The following is a 21,979-nucleotide window of genomic DNA, read 5'->3' as shown; positions in this document are numbered from 1 at the left end:
AAGAGCGAAAAATTAATAAAACAATATGAATAGCACTTGTTGGTATTGAACATGTTATATTTGGACTTGAATCCAAGCAACGAATTTCATGCAGTGGAGGGAAAGTGGGACAATCTTGATTGTACATTCTATTTAATGGTTGGAAAGAGAGGGATGCACCAAAAAAGCCTTACCATTTGCAAAGCATACAAACCTTTTTTTTTTTTTTCCCTTAATACTCTTTAAAACCTAATTTTTGTTAAAATAAAAAATAAAAAAATATTTGACAAAATCTACGCTCTATATCCTACTACGAAGTAGAATTTTAAATTTAAATTGTAAAGTAATTTTTTATTGTAAAAAAAATATTTGTGTGTTTTGCAAATGATAAGGCTTTTTGTACACCACTCTCTTTCCAATCATCAGATAAAATAATCAGTCAGGATCGTCCCACTTCTTATCCACTATACCAAATACATTGCATCTGATCCCAAATCTGTTATATTTTTGGCAACCATTAAGTAAATTTATTGTCATGGTATTTTAGCTTAAAGGAAAATAATATTATAGATTAACATAATCTTTATGTGATAAAACATTAAGCATCAGATTATTAGATAATTTTTTAAAAAAAATCTTTAAACTTTCTTAAATTGAGCTTCTTTTTTCTGCAGAATTGAATAATTTAAAGTAGAAGTTTATAATGTAAAAAAAATTGAATTAAAATATGTACAAAAAAGGAAATGGGTGAAATAAAAATTAAAAGTGAACATTATATGGACTTTCATTTTTGTGTGTCACTTTAAAAAGAAAAGAAAAGAAAAGTTGAGTTGAGTTGGGGAAAAAAAATTGCTATTGTTTTTGATTGTGCATCACTTGTACATTACATCATGCAAAAGCTCGTTTTTGTATCCTTTTCTTTATTTAGTTACAAGGGCAATTGAACTTCAACCTAAAAGAAGAAATGTCTTGGTATTCTTCTGCACCAAGGCTTCATATGTCTCGTTGAATTTTCAAGAGAAGCTGGATGAACTTCCATTAACAATCTTGAGACCAAGGACATGAAATAATTTAAGCATGAAACAGAATAAATTAGAGTTCTTTAAATAGTATTTCTAGGATCAAGCTCGGTTCTCCAATGCTGATGCAGCAGAGTCAACATGTACAAGCAAGCAAGAATAAACTTTCTTCTTCAATCCGTCAATAGTCTCTACTAGCCCTTCACTCTCTGGGCCTAACTTGCTTCTCAGTTTCTCCAACCACTCATTTGCTTGCTTAAGATGAGACAATGTGAGAGCAATATTATTAGCTTCTTCTACATGTCTCCCTGCAATTTCCTTACTGTCCTTTCCCTTTTTCTCACGGGAACCCATTGAAAACCTAGAATCCAAAGTCTTCTCCAAGAATTTCAAGAACCATGATCTTGTTTCATTTGAAAGGATTTCTCTCATCTCTTTTGTCTCTTTTAGACCATCCCCTTTGGCCCATTCTAGTCTCTGTGTCTCGTTTAGTTTGGTTGCAGCTTGTTTTGGAGACTTTGATGATGTTCCAGCCATGAAGCCGGTCTTTTTACATGGTTTGTCTGGTTCTGCTGGGGATAGATTTTTGCATGGCTGAAGTGATTTATATTTTAATGGAGATGCAGGGTTTGGTTGGTCCATGAGCTGTTGCAGAGCAAAGAATTTGTTCATTGTGAGATGAGGATTCTCTGATGCTGCAGTAGAGCAGAGATTGGCGAACATGCTGAAAATAAAAGGGCAAAGGAATAATTGAAGACAAAGGGAATAGTGAATTTACTTCTTTCTCCTCTGATACTTTTTTTTTTTTGCTGATTATATATAAAAAAACAAAAATTATGTTTGGGTGAGAAATTTTGTTATTACCTTAGGCACTTGACAAGGTTTGCTGCTGAAGATGCTTCTTTTTGAGCCTCTATTGCAACCTGAGAGGCTAAGTGTTTTCTTCTAAGCATTTCCTTGTAGAAAGACAATAAGGTAAACAAATGGGAAATATAAGTTTATATGATTATTAAGGAAAACAACCATGTCAGTGTATAAATGATGCAGAAATTTTGAATAACAAGTTTTACAAAACAATACAGAAAGTAAATGCCAACAAGGTGAACTGACAGTTTGCATGACACCAAACTCAACTTTTTTTTTTATTTTAATAAAGTTGGGTCAGATATATTGTGCTTGTTACATGTTTGGTGTCAACTTTTTAATAAAATTGTAATGCTTAGATATGTTCAACATATCAACTTCACGTGTAGATCTGTTAAACATAGTATAATGTAAAGTACCTTTCCAGGCTTCAAAAGATTGGGAGGCAACGAGCACCATGAAATTGTCTCTGTGGTGTAGCTTTTATCTTTACTACGAAACAGAAGATTAGAGTTCAAATTTTCCTGCTTGGCAGAGCTGCGTTTTGTAGAAGATGTGTTCTTAGATGGTGTTACATTAATTTCCTGGATGCTAGGTTGAGCTACCTCTTGCTTTGGAGCGATTACTTCACGTCCATTATGAGTTGGGATCACTGAGAGTACCTGTAATGCTAAAACCAATCATTCTCAGCATCAAACTTGGATTATTTCCGCAAATTAAAATTCCAAACAGTCTTTTCTATCCTTTATATTATTATTCTGTTCAAGTCAATAATGTGGAATTTATTTTTTTTCAAGTGTTTAGCAGGAAAAGATCATGCCACTGCTTCCTTTGTGTCACTTTCATATATACAAGTGAACTTAGTCAGAGTCTTTGAATTCAAATCTGGAGAACGCAACCGTGTTCAATACTTAATGAGAGAGCTTTATTCTCCTCTATGGTCTATCCAACTTGATTCAAATTAGTTTGAGCCTCATTAAATCCTCCAGTTGAAGTGGGGCAGATACAAAATGCCATGCAGTCTTATTCGGATATATATAAATTGGTTCTTAGATTATTATATTTGTTTAGTTTTAGTTTCTTGAAAAGTAAAAAATATAAAGGCTTGTTTAGTTTCCGTTTTCAAAAACAGTTTTTTATTTTTAAAAACAAAAAATATGAACAGTTTTTGAAACAATTAGAACATTTTGAATCTAATTGTTTCCAAAACTATTTGCATTTTTTTAAAAATAAAAAAATTGAAACATCTTAAAACCATTTTCATTTTATTTTTCTTGTTTTCAAAATAAATTATATTTGATTATTGAAAAATATAGTTACTTTGACTAATAATTATCATAAGTTACACTGTTAACTGTCGATGACCATTATTATTGATTTAATTTTTTTTAATTCTAAAACTGTTTTGTAATATAATTTTTAAAATTGTTACCAAACACGTCCTAACTGTTTCAGTTTTTCTAAACTTAAATCCTATAGGCTCCACAATATATAATAATGTGGCTTGAAAGTATAAAACTCCAAATCCAAGGCAACATCCATACCTGATCTCTAGCTTCTTGCTTTGCTTTCATTGATCCGATCTTCTTAGTACTAGCTCCACCACCATTCTCTAAATCATTTCCTTTGCTTCCTCCATTGTTGTCAGCTCCATTAACCTTTGAATTTGATGTTAAAACACCCTGCATGTACCTGGATGCAACAGCAGCTTTCTCTTCTTTAATAACAATCTTCTGTCTTGGACTTGGATTCTCTTTGGCTTCCATTAAATCCACTGATGATCTTGAAGAACCATTAACTCCTTCACCTTCAGATTGTACAGGACCTTCTGATTGCTCCAACATCTGCATCAAATCCTTGGGGTTTCCTTCAAAAGGGTGTCTTCCAGGAACGGGCCTGACTCCTACAAGAATAGGGACTGGTGTCCCACTCTCCATTTTATCCACATACAAGTACTGCCCAAGTTGTAACTTGTTGTTCAAGATAAGCTCATTGTCTTGCTTTGAGAGTGAGACATAGGTTGAATGAGAAGAGTCTGACACTTTTATGAAGAAACCTTGGTTAGGCCATAGCTCAGACCCAGTTAGTGCAGGCACGATGCTTATCACCTGCAGAAGAACCGATCTGTATTCTCCTCGAACTTTTACATCAGAGTTCATACTTTGAAGAAGCTTCAGTAGCACTCCAGGGGTGAGAGATGCCATTTTTCTTCTTTCCCTTTCAAAGTTTTTGATGTATATTATATATACTTCAAGGTATCACCGATGACAAAAAGCTGCATATCCTCCAAGAGTTAGAATGGAATCATATTGGAATAGATATAGCTACTTTTAATCCAGTCTCATGAACAGGTTGCAGAAACATGAAAATGAACCACAGATATCTTCTGGTAAAAGGGGAAAAAACACTAATGAACAGAAAGTATCGGGAAACCAGGTCATATTACACAGAATCTACAGATTAAAAAAACAATATAAGTCACCTGAGAATGGGATGTAATAGATTCTGAACAGAAATGACAGACGCTAGTAAGCTTCCAGCATAGAATGAATCTGATTGCTTCAGCAGTGGATTATCCAAGAACATGTTCTAAAGCTTTGCATGCGAAGCACGTAATCATCAAAATCCCTTGGCTTTCAAGCCAAGGGACAATAATGGCTCAGGCGTGAGAAATGGGAAGCACTTTGTGGGAGACAAGAAATGAAAAATCAGAGCCTTTTATCAGAAAAGTTATGCCTAAGCCTAATCTAGCTACAAGTAATTAATGATTATTACTAATATGGTCTTTATATTAATCGTGGGGTCTCAATTTGGTCAGGTTTCGTTATAAGTTAGAGGCAATGTATCCATTAAGAAAAGGGTAAGGATATTATAGTGTCAACATCTTAGAGAGGCGTGATTAGAAGGCCATTATATCTTGACCTTGATTCTTTCATAAGTAAATGAAATGAGCTACATTCAGTAGACTTCACCTTAAACAAGCACAATCATTTTGCTGTACTTCAAAAGTCTTACCACACAGAATTACCCGAGAAGAATTGTCGCTAGTTTTTAAGAGGACATGCTGACATCGCCAAGTAGCACCCACTTAATTGACCTATTTCAGATCTCTTCACCAAAAAAAAAAAAAAAAAAATTCCCACCTTTGTCCTTTTTATGTGGATGGGTTGGTGGTATAATGCGTCATCATTTAATAATGTGTTATATCACTGGAAGTTTATCATAAATTTTTTGATATTAAAATTGAAAATTTCAAAAACATCTTATACATTGATATCTGATGCCATAATATCCTATTTTACATAAAAAAAATATAAAAAATAAAATATAAAATAGACATATTTACTTACGTGTTCCGCATATTACTTTGTTAATAATTTATGATTAGTTTTTTTTATGTGTATGTTTCATTTTGATAATTATGATCAAATGATTTATTTATCCTTGAAATAATTTTATAAATCAAATATGAAACATCCTTATTTTAAAATGAAAATTATTACATTTTAAAAATAAAATAAAATGTTAAATGTCTAAATTTAATGTTAACTATCTAAATGAGAAACAAAGATGAACGAAATTGTTTTTCAATAAATAATATTCATCTCCCCAAAATTTTTTTATTACAAATTCACAACATTTGGGATATTTTGCGTTTTTTTTGGATGAAACTTAACCCAAACAGTTTTGTAAAATTGTGTCTTACTTTATACCAAGGCTTTAAAATCCTACCCGTTACCGTTCTTCAAAACAGAATATGACAACGGCTTTAAAAAAGCTATTATGTATGTCTCGTCCTGCTACTTTTTCGTTTCGAGTGGCCATTCCTCCTCCTCCTCCTTTTTTTGGGGCAGGAGTGGCCATTCCTTTGGTCAAGCTCTAACCTCCAAAAAATTAATTATGATGGATTTATTATTTTTATTAATAATATATTATTGTATATCAATAAAAAAAAGTTTAAAAATTTTTGAAATTTCAATAATAAACTTCTTTTATATTTGATGATAAATTTTCTTATTTATCAATATAAATAGACCATATTTTTAAATTTTTTTAAAATTTGATCCATACTTTTTTGGATACAATTTTTTCTGGGCAGTGAGCCAATTTATTCAAAAAATTATTTTTTTCAATTTTATTTATAAGTCAAATTTCAATATTTACGTGTCAAAGTTCAACATTTATTAGTGACTGGGAGCTGTAAGTGATTAAATTTCTATTAGGAACCTGTGTGAAATTCTCCCCAGAACATAATACTTGTAAGGTAAATTTTCAATACTTCATTTTCTACTTGTGAGTTTATAACTTGCATGTAATCCATCTAACCATTAGTTTCCAATTGTACTCTGTAAATTCCTTTACAGAAAGCTGAGAATATTCAAATCCTTAGACACAACAAGCAATATTGCGATATCGTTCAAGCTATGAAGACGAAAAGGCATCGGACTGGGTCTGAGCGCGAACAAATCTGGCATACAAACCATCACCACCATGGGAAGCCGTGAGAGCTTCATGGCTTCCAGATTCCACCACAATGCCATCTTCCATAACCGCGATCATGTGAGCCGCTCTGATTGTAGATAGACGATGGGCCACAACTATGGTGGTTGCTTCTCGTGCGACATTTCTCAGAGCATTTTGAATAAGTTTCTGTGACTCTAAGTCCAAGGCACTGCTTGCTTCATCAAGCAATAACAACCTTGATCTCTTCAATATCGCTCTCGCTATTGCAATCCTTTGCTTTTGTCCACCTGATAACTGGACCCCACTCTCACCTACCTAGTGTCAAGGAAAAGATTAAGAGACCAAAGGGTTGACAACCTGAATTCTTTCATCAAATTGTTGCAGCCTAGTCATTTACATTGTACTGATTTCATAATAGTACTGATCATAAACAGCACAGCGTCATATAAATTTAGTAGATATAGATATAAATTAGCCCATAAAATTATATTATGAAGTGAGAAGTGATATATCCATCTACTCTTCAGTTTTTAAATATAAACAGAATTTTTCGTTCACTTTTCATGTATGTGAGAAAGATTCTTATACACAAATAATGTAAATAATCAACTGTACATAATGTCATCAACTCATTATAATGGGCAAATGTATCAGAAAAAAAAAATGATAAATTCATCAATAAGGAGCATACCTGGGTTTCATAACCTTGAGGAAGACCACTTATGAACTTGTGAATGTAAGCTTCCCTCGCAGCCTCTTCATTTTCTGTGAATGTAGCATCTACATTCCCAAGGGCAATATTCTCCCTAATGCTTCCAGCAAAAAGTGCAGGCTCTTGACTCACCAAAGCCATTTGCCTCCTCAGCCATTTCACATCAATCTCTCTCAAATCCAAACCATCAATCATCACTTTCCCTTCATTTGGATCATAGAACCTCTGTATCATCCATATCACAGTTGATTTTCCAGACCCACTTGGCCCCGCTAAAGCCACTGTGCTTCTGATTTCACCTTCAAACAGAAGTCCTTCAACACAATCACTGAGGCCTCGATGGGTAAGAAACGTCACCTTGTTGAACCTTGTTGAACTCTAATGGGCAAATGTATCAGGAAAAAACAAATGATGAAATTATCCATAAGGAGCATCTGGGTTTCATAACCTTGAGGAAGACCACTATGAACTTGTGAATGTAAGCTTCCCTCGCAGCCTCTTCAATTTCTGTGAATGTAGCATCTACATTCCCAAGGGCAATATTCTCCCTAATGCTTCCAGCAAAAAGTGCAGGCTCTTGACTCACCAAAGCCATTTGCCTCCTCAGCCATTTCACATCAATCTCTCTCAAATCCAAACCATCAATCATCACTTTCCCTTCATTTGGATCATAGAACCTCTGTATCATCCATATCACAGTTGATTTTCCAGACCCACTTGGCCCCGCTAAAGCCACTGTGCTTCCTGATTTCACCTTCAAACAGAAGTCCTTCAACACAATCACTTGAGGCCTCGATGGGTAAGAAAACGTCACCTTGTTGAACTCTATCTCCAATGGCTTTGATCTTGATCTTTCTATCTTCCTAACCTTGTTCTCTCATTGCCTATCAATGGCCTACGATTTATGATATCTAGAACTGCAGGAATTGCTGTAGTTGCCATGGAAGTATCTGGTGCTAAGCCTGCCAGTTGTCCCACAGAAAATGAGCTCAAAACAAGAGTGAGAAAGATCTTATAAACATCTCCAAAATCTGTCTTGTTCTGTTTCACAAGGTAGGCACCAAACCAAAGAATTAATGTGTATGCTACATACATGGCTCCTTGTAAAATCCCGAGTGTTAGGCCTAGAATTTGTGGACTTCTTTAGAGATTTTCTCCTAGGCTCTAACAAAGCTTGATCGAAAGACTTTACTATTTGCTCTTGGGCAGATAAAGCGGTGACTGTCCTAATGTTTGAGACTGCTCCAGAAGCAATATTACTAGCTCTAGCATAAGAGTTGTTGTCAACCCTTGGCCCTATGTTTATGATCAAACTTAAGTAACTAGCACCAAGAATAAATGGGGCTAAAGCAGTAGCCAAAAGGGCTAATCTCCATTCAAGAGAAAAGGATACACCAAATATCATAGAGTTTGAATTTTCTTGACCTTGTCTTTTGTGTATCTTCGACATCTTCCTCATGGATGGATGCTAAGGACATAGAGGTGAACATTGAGATATCAGCAAATGATTTCTCATAGTCGGAGAAGTCATTGGCCTTTCGTGTGACATAATCTTCAGGCCTAGGTTTTGAAATGGGATCAGATTCTTCAGAAGCAAGCTTGACGAGGTTGTAGTATGTGCCGGCTTTTCTCATAAGCTTGTGATGATCACCAATCTCAGTCACAGAACCACGCTCAAGAACTACAATGGTGTGCACGTTCCTGACAGTTGCTATCCTGTGAGCAATGACAATGGTGGTTCGGCAAACGGAAATCTTGTCAATGGCCTTTTGGACTATAGACTCTGACTCAGCATCAAGAGCGCTGGTAGGTTCATCCAAGAGAAGGAGTTTTGGGGTTTTCGTCATGGCTCGAGCCAATGCAAGGCGCTGCTTTTGACCTCCTGAGAGTTGGGTTCCCCTGTCTCCAACCTGCCATAAATGTCATCCTTCAGCTAACAACCGACCTTATGAAATTCTGACATAGGTATAAACACACTGGAACATCAAAATACAACAAGCATTACCTCGTAGTTTTAGAAATTTAAAAAAATAACAATTAAGGACCTCTAAGAATATTAATCTCAATTGAAAACCATAACATTTTGAAATTTCAATTATGATTCTCAATTGAGATTAATATTCTTAATTAGGATTTTAAAATATTATAATCCTCAATTGAGGTTAATGTTCTTAGAGAATTCTTAATTGTCATTTTTTTAAATAATTTTATGTGCCTTAGTCTAGTTAAAATCAAACATCTAGATAAGAACTATCTTTTTGATTAGTTACTGTGCCTGGGTGTCATAGCCTAGTGGTAGGCTAGAGATAAAGTTGTGGGCATCAGCAGCAATGCACGCATTAATTGCCTCTTCCATAGTGGCATTTTCCCTTCCCATCATCACATTTTCAAGTACAGTTGTGGCAAAAAGAATTGGCTCCTGACCTACTATTCCAATTTGATCTCTTAGCCATTTGGCTTGAAAGGTTCTCAAATCATGACCATCCAAGTTTATAACCCCTGAAAAGACATTTGAAGACTGTTAGAAGGAGAAAGAGGAATTTCTTTGAAGTCACTTTTCTGTTTACCGTTTGATGAATCATCTATAATTTATACTTACCTTCAGTGGGATTATAAAACCTCTCTATCAGAGCGAAAACAGTGGACTTGCCTCCTCCACTAGGACCAACCAAGGCTAGGGTCCTTGCAGATGAAATGACTAAGTTAAGGGACTGAAGAATGAGAGCATCAGGACGAGATGGGTATGCAAAGCTGACATTCTTGAACTCAATTCTTCCATTAATATCGGGGAGTTTCTTTCCTTCAGAGCTGTATGGATCAATCTCAGGAATTCTCTCTATCATTTCAAATACATGAGTTGCTGCAACAGTGCCGTGTGCAAGCTGTGCAAAATATGAAAGTGCCAGTGCCAAGCCTCTGCCAATTCCATAAATTAGTGTCATTTTTGTACCTTTTAGAACATAATTAGACATAAAAGAATAGTCATTTTGCCATGAAATTCTAGGATAACTATACGAAAATAGTTAAAATGTACTAATCTGATAAAGAGCACAATAGCCCTTTTTGGCATGACGGTGAAAGGGCTTGTTTCCAAATCAAAGTAGAATGTACTGGATTAGAAAGAGAGGGGTAAGAAGAGAGAATGATACCTTCCTCCAATATTGACACCAAAGAAACAAGAAATGGCTGCACCACCATCAATCTCATTTCTGGCAATTAAGAAGGAGCCATATACCACCATCAATCTCATTTCTGGCAATTAAGAAGGAGCCATATACCAGAAAGCCAATGCCCAAGTTGAGTAGGTTATTAAATAGATTAATCCCATGCCTTCCCCCTTTGCAAACCCTATCTTTGCCCCAAAGGTCTCTGATTTTTGCAGCCCTTCTCTGTATCTTGAACCCATTTGGCTTTCTGCAACAAAAGCAAACACTGTCCTTATTAATCTTATGGCCTGCTCTGCTATGCTTCCTGCTTTCCTATATCAAGCCTGTGTTCCCACAAAATGTTGAAATCAGAACAAACAAAATTCTAACACATTGTACCAGAATAAAGGTCTAAACATGCATATATTTTTTCCTTCTTAAAAGTTGTTTGTGTGCATGTGTGTGTTGGGTATGGTTGATCTTACTTCCTCTGTTGCTGTAAGACCCCCATAAACAGCTTTGTAGGCGATGCCAGAGAAAAGAGTGAGAGGGGTGAGTGAGAAAGCAACCAGAGAGACCTTCCATGACCTTAGAAACCCAACTGTGTACCCACAAATGAATGTAAATATGTGATGAATGAAGTGAGCCATCTGCAGTCCAACAAAACAAAAAAAAAAAAAACGGATTATTGTTTTTTAAAATTATTTCAAAATTTGTTTTCAATCTCTATAGATAAATTAAGTAAAGAATTGATAATTAGTTATTAGATTAAACTGATATAGCAAATGCTTGAAAAGGCAAAACCAAAAAACTTAGAAAGGGATGAAACCTTGTCTCCCATGACTTCTTGAATCTGAGCAACATCACTTGCAATCCCATGCATGACATCACCAGTGCTCATCTCTCTGTCAAAAATGGCAATGTCTTGTCTCAGAACTGCTTTTAAATACTCACTTCTTATTCGTTGAGCAGATCTTTCCCCCACTGACCTCCAACATGTGATCTCTACAATGCAAATTTATTCATCAGTGAAATATTATAAGACCTTTAAAAAAATACTTTAATAAAATTAAGATTCAAGTCTTTCCAAACTCTTTTTGCTTAAAACTTGAAGATACAAAGAGAATTAAAAATCAAAGAATTACTGATGAATTTTGTCTTCGTTTTCTTACCTAGGTATGCTCCTACTAGCACCACTGCAGCTAACCCGACCATGTATATGCACACCTGAAAATTTATAATTGGAAGACAAGCAGAGAAAATTAATAGAAGGGAAAATTACAATCAAGGACCACTTGATACAATTAATTGCTCAGCAATATCAAATAATTTTGATCTTACTTTGCAAGATCAAAGAATCTAAATATAATTAAAATTTATTGTGAAAAGACAAAACTACCCCTTATATATATTTGTTGTGACGGAAAATTTATTGTTATTAAAATAAAAATGAGACTTGTTTTTTTTCGAATGGAAATGTATTCATCAAATTACAACAATTCCTCTCTACCACTAAGTAAATATTTTAGAGTTGTTAATGAAGGAATTGATTATAGTTAAAATGAAAATGAGACTTTCTTTTTTCCTAAATGAAAACTTGTTAGCCAAATCATAATATTTGTTCCTCTCCACTACTAAATTAATTTTTTGGAGTTATTAATAAGGGAATATATTATTGTTAAAATGAAAATGAAACTTTTTTTTTTTTTGGTAAATGGGGGCTTATTGTTAAAAGAAAATATACTTACATATGAGAGGTAGTTTTGTCTTTTCACAAAAAAATTTAAATTAAATTTTAGTCTTTTGATCCTACAAAGTAATATCAAAATTATTTAGTCCTATAGAGCAATTAATTTTGTCAATGATCCTTGATTGTGATTTTTTCATAGAAGAATAATTACTAGTAATGGTATCTCAGGGTTATACACAAAAAACAAACAAAGAAATGGAGAAAATGATTCATTTTTAGAAAATGTTTTGTCTTAAAAAAATTAATCTTTTTGTACATCAATTTCTGACACATTTGTAACTCAGTCCCTCAAAACTTGTTGTAACTCGATCCTTCAACTTTTTTCAGTTTTCTTTTTCATGTTAACTTAAATCCTACATTAAAAAGCAAAAAGAGGGTATTTTAGAATAAGATATGAGCATTTATTTTATCCCTCTTATTCAATGAGGATAATTTTTAAAAAAAATTAAAAAATAAGGATTGAATTATAAGTAAGTTAAAAATTGAGAGACTAATTTATAACAAGTCATAGTGAGAACTTTTTTTATTTTCTTTTTTCATATTAGCTTAGATCTCACATCAGAGAATAAGAGGGGTTATTTTATACCAGGCTATAACTATTTCTTTTATCCCTCTCACTTGATGAGGATAATTTAAAAAAAAGAAAAATAAAGACTAAGTTACAAGTAAATTAAAAGTTGAAGGATTGAATTATAGTGAATTATAGTTGGAGGACTAAATTACAAATGAGTTAAAAATTGAATGATTAAAAGATTGATTTTTATTTTAATTTTTTTGTCCTTTTATGTTTCTTTCTTCCTTTTTTTGACCAGCTGTCCTTTTATGTTTTCAGGGGTGTCCATGACATGGAATAATTATCAAGCAATTGCAAAATTTTAAGTTGCAAGTCAGTAGGGCTGCACAAAGGATTGGACGACACTAAACTTTAGCCTAACTTAAAATCTGGTCTTCTTCATGAAAAGGACTGGGTTAGACAATTCTTAGTCTAGTCTTATCTAGTGATAACTTAAAGATTAACAGGATAGGATTTGATTCATAGGATTGGAAGACTAATCCTATTAGTCGAGTACTCATTTAGTTTTTTTTCTTTTCCTCTATGAGAGGCAATAATCTATTTCAATCTAATAAACTCAATTAAGATAATAAAAATACTTATAATAATAAATCCATAATAATTTCCAACAAACAAATATTTTTGTTATAATTTAAATGATTTAAATTTATAACTTCAACAAAAACAACACTCAAAAAATTTTAATAACACTATATTACAATAACAATTTATAAACAAACTCAATAAATTTTCATGCAATCATCTCTTTAGTGTCAATTACACTTGAAGTATTTGTCAAAAATAAATTAATTATAATCATATTAAATAAATTAATAGAACTGGATTGGACTAAGTGATTTAGATGTCTAGTCTCTTGTCCAGTTCAACCCAAAAAAATAGGTTGATCTTTTTGGTTCTGAAAGACCAGTGTTTATACAAACCAAATAAGACTAGATCATCTCAAGTTAGACTAAGTCAGATAGAATCGGAGAACTTTTGCACAACTCTGTAAATGAGATATCCAGCGCGCCTTGTTTGGTTGGCGTTTCAAAATTTTGTTCATTTTAAAGTGAGAAAAATAATTTCATTTTCATATTTTAAAATTTTATTTTAATTTCAATTTAATTTTTGTTTAATTTCAATTTGATCTATTAATTTTATTCTAATTTTTCAATCCCATTTACTTCTATATTCTAATCTAATTCTAATTATATTCTAATCTAATCTATCTAATTTAATCTCTATATGGTGTAGCAAGAAAAGTAATCTATATATCCAACGCTAATTAGAAACTATACTTCTTCTTTTATAAAAACCTTCGCACTTCTTGAGAAATCTATTTTAGAAAACTAACAGTGGAAATATAAGTGTAAAAAAGTTACATCCGGGGAGTGTTAAAATATTTAATTTAAAATTTTAAAATTAAAATAAGTTTTTATAATTAAATTTACTAAGTATTATAAAATATTTTTAGTCAAAATAAAATAATATTTTTATCCAATGTTATAATTAATAACCTTATATTATTAAACTAAATAAATAGAGAATGGAAAAAGAAAAAATATTCAGGGCGGAGGGTAGGAGAAGAAATCAAAATTACATGTAATAATAATTTAGTCAACATTTGGATGTGATAACTCAGCCAGGCCTATGATAGAATGTCCTTCCCATTGGGGCAAGAGGGGAGAAGAAAATGAGATTGAGATTTCGAGATGGAATGAATCACACCTGTTGGACGTCCCTGAGCATCTGGGTTTTGTGAGCAGCGAAGGGTTCTGCACCAATCTTTCTAACTAACTCGCCAAAAAGATATGAATAGCAAGGCAGTGATCCCCCATTTACGATCGCCCCAACACACCCCACCATTACTAACACCACGTCCCACTTTGTCGAGTACCTCAACAACCCCATCACCCCCACTCTTCTTCTTCTTCTTCTTGAAGCCTTCTTCTCCTCGCAATCACTCTCATTGTAATACCCTCCACCTCCATGCAACACTTCAGCATCCACTTCACTGTTATACCCCATCATGCTTACCTTATCTTCTTCTGCTAATGCACTGTTCTTGCCTCTTCCACTGTTTCCAATTTCACTTTCACTTGCACCTTAGCTCCCAAGATCAATTTTGCCGTTTTCGTGATGGGGATATGTGGGCTCGTATGTTCGGGAGAGGTAATAGTCGTTAGCTGTTCGACGAAATGTCTGGCTGATGCCAGAAGGTGGGGAGCTCCAACTCCATGGGCTCAAAGCAGAGCCTAAGGTTTTAAGGCAGCTGAGTCGCTCATTGGGCTCAATCTGCCATGAAATTTCTTCTCTCCAAGAATGTTCATGGTCTGTAGAGAGGGACGAGCCAGGAGGAGCTCTTGCGTTTGTGTGAAAGGTGGGGTCTGTGAAAGAGAAAGAGACATTGCGAGAGTTTATGGGTGATGGGTAATAGCGACGTGAATTGGGGGCCGAGATGGAGGAGTAAGAGGACACAATATCGAAGGAAGAATTAGCCATGGTAAGCTGGACTTTTGGATAGCCACTGTGCTCAGAACGGAGGGAAGGAGGAGGAGGAGGAGGTTCAACTTTGTGAGTACATTTCAAAAGGCATTGGTCCAATGAGCTGGACAAGTCTGCTTATGGAGCAAAACACCAGAAGCAGAAAGAGGCTTTCGGGTTTATACTATTCCATTAGAAGCTTCAATCTTGGTGATTATAGATGCATTAGGTGATCTTTTAAAGAAAAGTTAAGGAATTTCTTATATTTAAAAATGTCTATGTCTGACATCAATTTTTAGATTCAAATGAATAAAACTAAAACTCAAATAATGTTGGTATGAAACCTGGATTAATAGGTTACAAGTTATAGTCAGAATACATACTTTTGTTTTCTTAGTTTCAAAACAAGCATCGAACGTCATGATTTAATTGATAGAGATCACTAACATTTATTCTAACAATAGTCAAATGATTGGCAAAGTGGTTTAAGAAGGTATTGGCTGAATTGGTAAAATCGAACTGAATAAAAATTATTCAAGCCAAGTATTACCAATAATCTTCTTTGATCACTAAACATTCACCAATTGCAATCAAGTCCACCTTCAAACTAAAATCATGTATATATTAAAATTTAAACAAGGAAAACTGGAAAAGTAAACCTTATAAATTCGATGTCACGGACGGCATGCATGCAAGGAAAAGAGGCCGGCAGAGAAATCATAAGTAGTCGCTGGTTGTGATTTTACAATAAATTAAGCACATTCCTTTTTACTAATTCAGAGTGAATTTTAAAATGCCAATCTGTACTTCTAAATTAATTATTATCCATGCTGAAGTGACTTGTGTGGTTAATTATATTTTATTGAAAGCTAATCTTTGTGACTTTGACTTGTGCCTTCAGTTAAGAGCAATTAGAGAAGCATCCATTTGTCAAGTAACCAAAGGTTTGCTATTTTGCTTTGAGATCGTTAAGAGTATTGACTCAATTACATTAATTGTTGATTTCCTTCCTCCACAAGGTAACAACTTTCGATGTTTCGTCATGTGATTAACAAGAAGCTATTAAGATTAAGATTTTAAGCTTCATTAATTATTGTCAACACATCTCTCTTCTCTCCCATAAATTTTATAGACCAAGAAACTAAACTAATCAAACAGTAAATATTCATTTAGGGGGTAAAACTTGGTATCGCGTCAACTTACAATTGGTTGTGTAGTTAGAAGCTGGATCAACCAATGCTTGTATTGTGTCTTGTGTTAGTATTAATGTGTGTGAGAGAGAGGGGAGGGGGACAATCGATTGGTTTAATAATTGAAAAAATGGTAGACTTGGATATTTACATGCACAATATATAATTGTAATCACTTGTTTTATTTTTATTCTCAGGCAATCAAATTAAATTATTGAAGTTCAGCTTTGAGTGGTGTTGACTCCGAAGATATCTTTTGGTAGAATATGCTTCTTGGCTACGCTATAGTCGGCTTTTACAGTGAAGAAGACCATATTTTAGATATGATATCTTTGCTCATCTTATGAAAGTAATTTTGTGTGTGACGTTCTCATATAGTATTGTGATAAGCATGATTCATGGTTCCTTTCAACTCTCTTGTCTACTGCTCCGAGTTCAAAACTTCAAATGCCAGTACTTTCAAGTTAAATTTTCTTGTCTACTAGTAAAACCTAAGAAATTTATGAGGCAGAAAATTAGACTGCTGCTAGGTAGAAAAAACATGAGAGAATTGTACTGCAAGCCCTCAAAACTAACATATGTGCATAATGGAATATGAAATAATTATGCAAACCCAAAGGTCTCTCTTGCAATTAAGTTTTTTTTTTTTTTGTGAAAAGATGGAATTGTCCCTTTGTCAAATAAATGGACTTTTTTTTAAAGAAAATGATTGTTATTTACAAGCGTCCTACTGTAAATTTTATTTGCGTGGCCTATAAATTTTCTCTCCTTTAACAAATGTAACATGTGGACTAGATGAAGTAACCAGATTTTTTGTTGTAAATGAATGAATTTTAAATATTATTTATAAAGTTGTTTTGTTGTAAATTTTATTTGGGTAACTTGTAAATTTAATCTCCTTCAACAAGTGCAAACCACATGGACTTTGTAAGATAAAGAGTCGTTTTGTTATTAATAACTAGACTTTAAATGTTATTTACGAAGTTTATATTGCAAATATTATTTGGATAACTTATAAATTTTTTTTAACAAGCATAAACTACATGGATTATATAAAATAAAAAGATATTTTGTTATTAATAAATGGACTTTAAATATTACTTATAAATGTTTTGTTGTGTATTTTATAAAGGGATAATTCCATCCTTTCACCCAAAAAAATTAATTTCAAGGGAAACCTTTGGGCCTATGAAATTATTTTAAATTTTATTAGGCCTTCAATATAAACTAGTAAAATACCCATGCATAAACAAGTATACAACTATATTTTTAAATAGATGTCAATTTTGCAAGAAAATCTTTCTTAAAATAATAACTTATAACATACTCATCTCCATGTTATCTTATATGTAGTGGGGCTTTGTAATTATTATTAACAATATTAAAGAAAATACAATCATTAGTTCCTATAATTTTATTATATTTTTCTTAGTTCCTGTAGTTTTTTTAATGTTTCAGACTAAAAAGATTGAAATTATAGAGATTAGAGTAACAAATGTTACCCAATCTTGTTAAAACTATATAGATTTAAAATATTGAAAAAAATTATAAGAACTAAAAACAAAACCTAATAAAATTATAGAAACTGATGATTGTGTTTTCGCTTAATATTAAATATGCATATTAGAGTTTAGCAAATAATAAGAACTAAAAGCATATTATGTAAATGGGTATAATCGAAAGTAGATTAATAAAAATTTAAAATTATTTAGATCAAATTATTGAAGAATTTCCTATAAAGGACACTACAAGTTCCATCTATAGAACGATTATTTTCATTTAGAATCAATATTTTTAAACCTCCTACTTCTAACATGAAAAATAGTAACGTATAATTTATTGTGAGTGATAACAAGATAAGGCAGGAACAAACCAACATAACACAAGCTCTAGCCCTAACTCTTATTAATAGTCATTAGAAATGTCAACATAATGGGAAAATGCCTCCTTTTCATAGTAAATGACAACATGAAATTAGATGAGCATATAGCAACACATTATATACATACTTTCATTCTTACATTTGATTCAAACATTTATTGAACCTCAATAACATGTTTTTCAATTTGTGTAATTACAAGACATGTATTATTGCACAACCCCATAGATTTATCAATGTTCTATATTAAAATAATTGAGACACCCACTTTGAATCTTATTTCATGATTTAGAAGACTTGACATTGCAATTGAATTTAAAAACTTTGTAAAGTACAATTCCTTGAGTGAATTCATATTCCTATCATCTTTCGTAATACTATCAAAGTTTAAGCATGCAACTTCCTTTTTAAAGAGTAGAGACAAACACATGTCCATTTATTTCTTCAACCACAACTAGTGCAAGAGCTAATATAGACGTATTTTTAAAAAATGAAGAATAATTTTTGTTTAATTTTTTCATTAATTTCTTAATTTATATTATACCCTTGCCAATTTATTGTAATTGGTCATTCTTCCCTTCTTAGGGTGAGCAAGAGACATGCAACTTAGTTAATTCACCTGTTCTTGGTTAAAATGGGCGAGCAAAAACCCATCCATTGACTAGGAAAATGTGGACAACAAAAATGGGCTAACCTATTAAAAATTAAAATAAGTGACGAGACAAGGATGTTGATGACATATTACCAATAGTAACGTTTTTATCTATTACTATTTTAATATCTATATTACTAGAAAATCACGATAAGTTTAATTTATTTAAAAAAATTATTCACATTTAACTTAAGTTTGAAACTATGGGAATAATTTATCATCAATTTATATAGTAATATCAAAAATACTTTGATAGAAATGTGTTTTTAACTAAACAACTTTATGTAATTTGAAATTAATTGGTTATAATTTAACATATATTCAAAGTTTAACATATTTTTTAAAAATTTGATAAGAATCATACCCTTTCCTTCCCTCCACTAATATGATGAAAGAAGAAGATTTAGCATCTAAAGAGTAAATTGACCAATTTACACTATGATAGTATTGACCGTGTATTACAAATAATAAATTTTTATCTACTGCCATTTTATCTTCTATATTATTTGAAAATTATGAGATTTTTAATTTTTTAAAATAATTTTATTCTTAGTTAACTTAAGTTTAAAATTATTGTAGTGATTAATCACGAATTTGTACATTAATATTAAAATACTTTGATAGAAATGTGTTGATCATTAAACAACATTTTAACGTGATTTAAAATTAATTGGTCGTAATTTAACATATATTCAAAGTTTAACTGGAAAAGTATTTTTTTTAAAATTTGATAAGAATCATAGAATTCCACATCCAACAATTGGTCTTCATTTTTAATAATAATAATAATAATAATAATAATAATAATAATAATAATAATAATATTATTATTATTATTATTATTATTATTATTATTATTATCCCAAACAAACTACTACATAATGAGTATAGTAAAGATCTAAAGTGTTATTAAATATTATACAACATTTTCTTGCCAAAAAAATCAAGAAGAAAATGAATAAAATAAGAAAAAAATATTTATAACTCATAAGGGCATATTCACAGCACGAGGTTTTCAAAATTTTAATCCCAGTATCAGCAACTTCTGAGCTTGCAATCTCTACCATTAATACCTTAGTTTTTAAACTTTAAACACAAGTGGCCCTAAGGTCATACACCCTCTTGAAGCTCAATATTTATTGAATACTTAAATACTTAAAATTAAATAAAATAATTTGACTACATAAAATAAGAAGTTGATTAATCAAATCTTTAAATACTTAACATTATATTTTAAAGTATATTTAGCAAATGTACATCTTGTAACCATTCTTTTAGTTTATGTATATAAATATTTAAAAATTCAGCCTAAACTTATTCACAAACCAACCGCTAAATCTTGCTTCCGAACCATAGGATTACGTGTCTGCATGGGCCAAAAAATATTTTTCTCTCTCCTTTTTTTAACTTTTTCCCATTAATATCTTAAAGTACACCATACCCTTATCAACTTATTCCAATTCACTATTTATTTTCTCCACTAACATGATGGAAGAAGAAAAAGATTTAGTATCTAAGAAACAAATTGTTCAACTTAAATATGAATGATATTGATGGCATATTGAGAATAGTAAATTTTGTCTTTTAATATTTTATTGTCAATTATGATATCGATGGAATATTTACAATAATAAATTTTTATCTATTAATATTTTATTCCTTATATTATTTGAAAATCACAATAAACTTTAAATATTGTTAAAACTTTTTTATTCATATTATAATTAATTTATAAACTATTGAATATTAATATTAAAAATTTTAATATGATTTGAAATTAATTGGTTGTTATTTAATATATATTCAAAGTTTAGCTGGAAAGTTTTCTTCCTCGACAACAAAAAATTTGACATAAATTATGGAATTTGACCCAAAATTTGGAAATTTTCATCCATGCAGTTGACAATATCAAAAAAGGAAATAAATAGGGAAAATGATAATAAAATTTATTTGAAATATATCAATGATAATTTAATCTCTCAAAATGTCATAATTTTTTTAAAATTTTTAAAAACTTTTCTATCATTAATAAATTTACATAAATTATCAAATTACCTTATTAAAAATAAATAATTCATAACTTTTCTTCTTATAATCACAATTTTTTTCTTAAATTCACAACAATGCAATAAAAAATTATAATTTTACATATTAAATTTTTTATTTATTGTTACATTGTTATGAATATAAAAAGAAAACTTATGAATCATTTATTTTTAACAAGTAAAATTTGATAATTTATATAAATTTATTAATGACAGAAAAATTCTTAAAAACTTCAGGAGAATTATAGCATTTTAAAGGATTAAATTATTATTTATATATTTTAAAAGAATTTTATTATTATTTTTTCAAATAAGTATATACTTATGATATATACATAATAAACATTAAAATACTTAATATTATATTTATCATATGTAAAATAAACCAAGATATATGTATTATATTACAAAAAATTGGTAAAAAAAATTATATTAAAAATTATTTTTAATACTTATTTGTATATTAATTTATAAACTTTATTTATATTATAATTTTTGAAATTAACTATAAATTTATTCTAAAATTATAAGTATCATTTTTTAAGAGAGAGAATATATGAAAAGGGTAATACTAAAAAAATATTATTAATAAAATTTTATTTTTATTAAAGGGTCTTATATTTTAAGACACTAAATCTTCCCTAAAAATATCTTATAATTTGAAACAGAAGGAGTAGTTAACAATATAATTTTAAACTCAAATAAATATATGAAATAAAAAATATTTTTCCCAATAGACAAATTCATATTTTATTATAAATTATGCATTAAATTTTTCAAATGGAGTATTTATTATTTGATTTAAAAAAGGGACATAACACAAATCAAAGTACACGAAAAGATCAAAATTTTCAGAAATCATCATGATAGATCTAAAAATTTAAATACAAATTCTTTTTTTATTTTTAAATAAATAGATATTACTTTAAATATATATATATATATATTATATGAAGCTTAATTTTTGGAAATCATTAGAATAGATTGAAACTCTCAAAAATTAATAGGATAGGTTGATATTTCAAAACACAAATTCTTTTTTTATTTTTTAAATAAATAAATAAATACTAATTTTAATTCAAATAAATAGATATTTTGAGAAAATATCCTCCACAGCACGTCGAATTATATTCATATAATTTGATTTTTTTTAAATGATCTGATTTGAATTTCAAATAGATAATATATATATATATATATATCAGTAACAACACATTTAATATATATATATATATATAATTT

At 30.9% G+C, this 21,979-nt stretch overlaps 1 protein-coding gene and 1 pseudogene across 1 annotated transcript; both read right to left on the bottom strand.

Annotated features, from left to right (window-relative positions):
• Positions 1 to 809: 809 nt before the first annotated feature.
• Positions 810 to 4,597, bottom strand: LOC129291276 (uncharacterized). Its single transcript, XM_054928552.1, has 5 exons — positions 4,345 to 4,597; positions 3,407 to 4,137; positions 2,282 to 2,524; positions 1,863 to 1,954; positions 810 to 1,722 (listed from the first exon to the last, which is right to left on the bottom strand). Exons 2-5 carry the CDS (start codon positions 4,064 to 4,066, stop codon positions 1,101 to 1,103), a joined length of 1,617 nt encoding a protein of 538 aa, XP_054784527.1. The 5' UTR covers positions 4,067 to 4,137; positions 4,345 to 4,597; the 3' UTR covers positions 810 to 1,100.
• Positions 4,598 to 6,173: 1,576 nt separating this feature from the next.
• On the bottom strand, positions 6,174 to 14,515 carry LOC129290934 (ABC transporter B family member 19-like; annotated as a pseudogene).
• Positions 14,516 to 21,979: the final 7,464 nt, after the last annotated feature.

The sequence above is a fragment of the Prosopis cineraria genome, unplaced genomic scaffold (genome assembly GCF_029017545.1).
Source record: "Prosopis cineraria cultivar Desert tree isolate PC_DT_omini unplaced genomic scaffold, ASM2901754v1 PC13, whole genome shotgun sequence".
Classification (NCBI taxonomy): domain Eukaryota; kingdom Viridiplantae; phylum Streptophyta; class Magnoliopsida; order Fabales; family Fabaceae; genus Prosopis; species Prosopis cineraria.
Note: the sequence above shows the minus strand (reverse complement) of the source record. Positions and strands in the feature narration are given on the sequence as shown.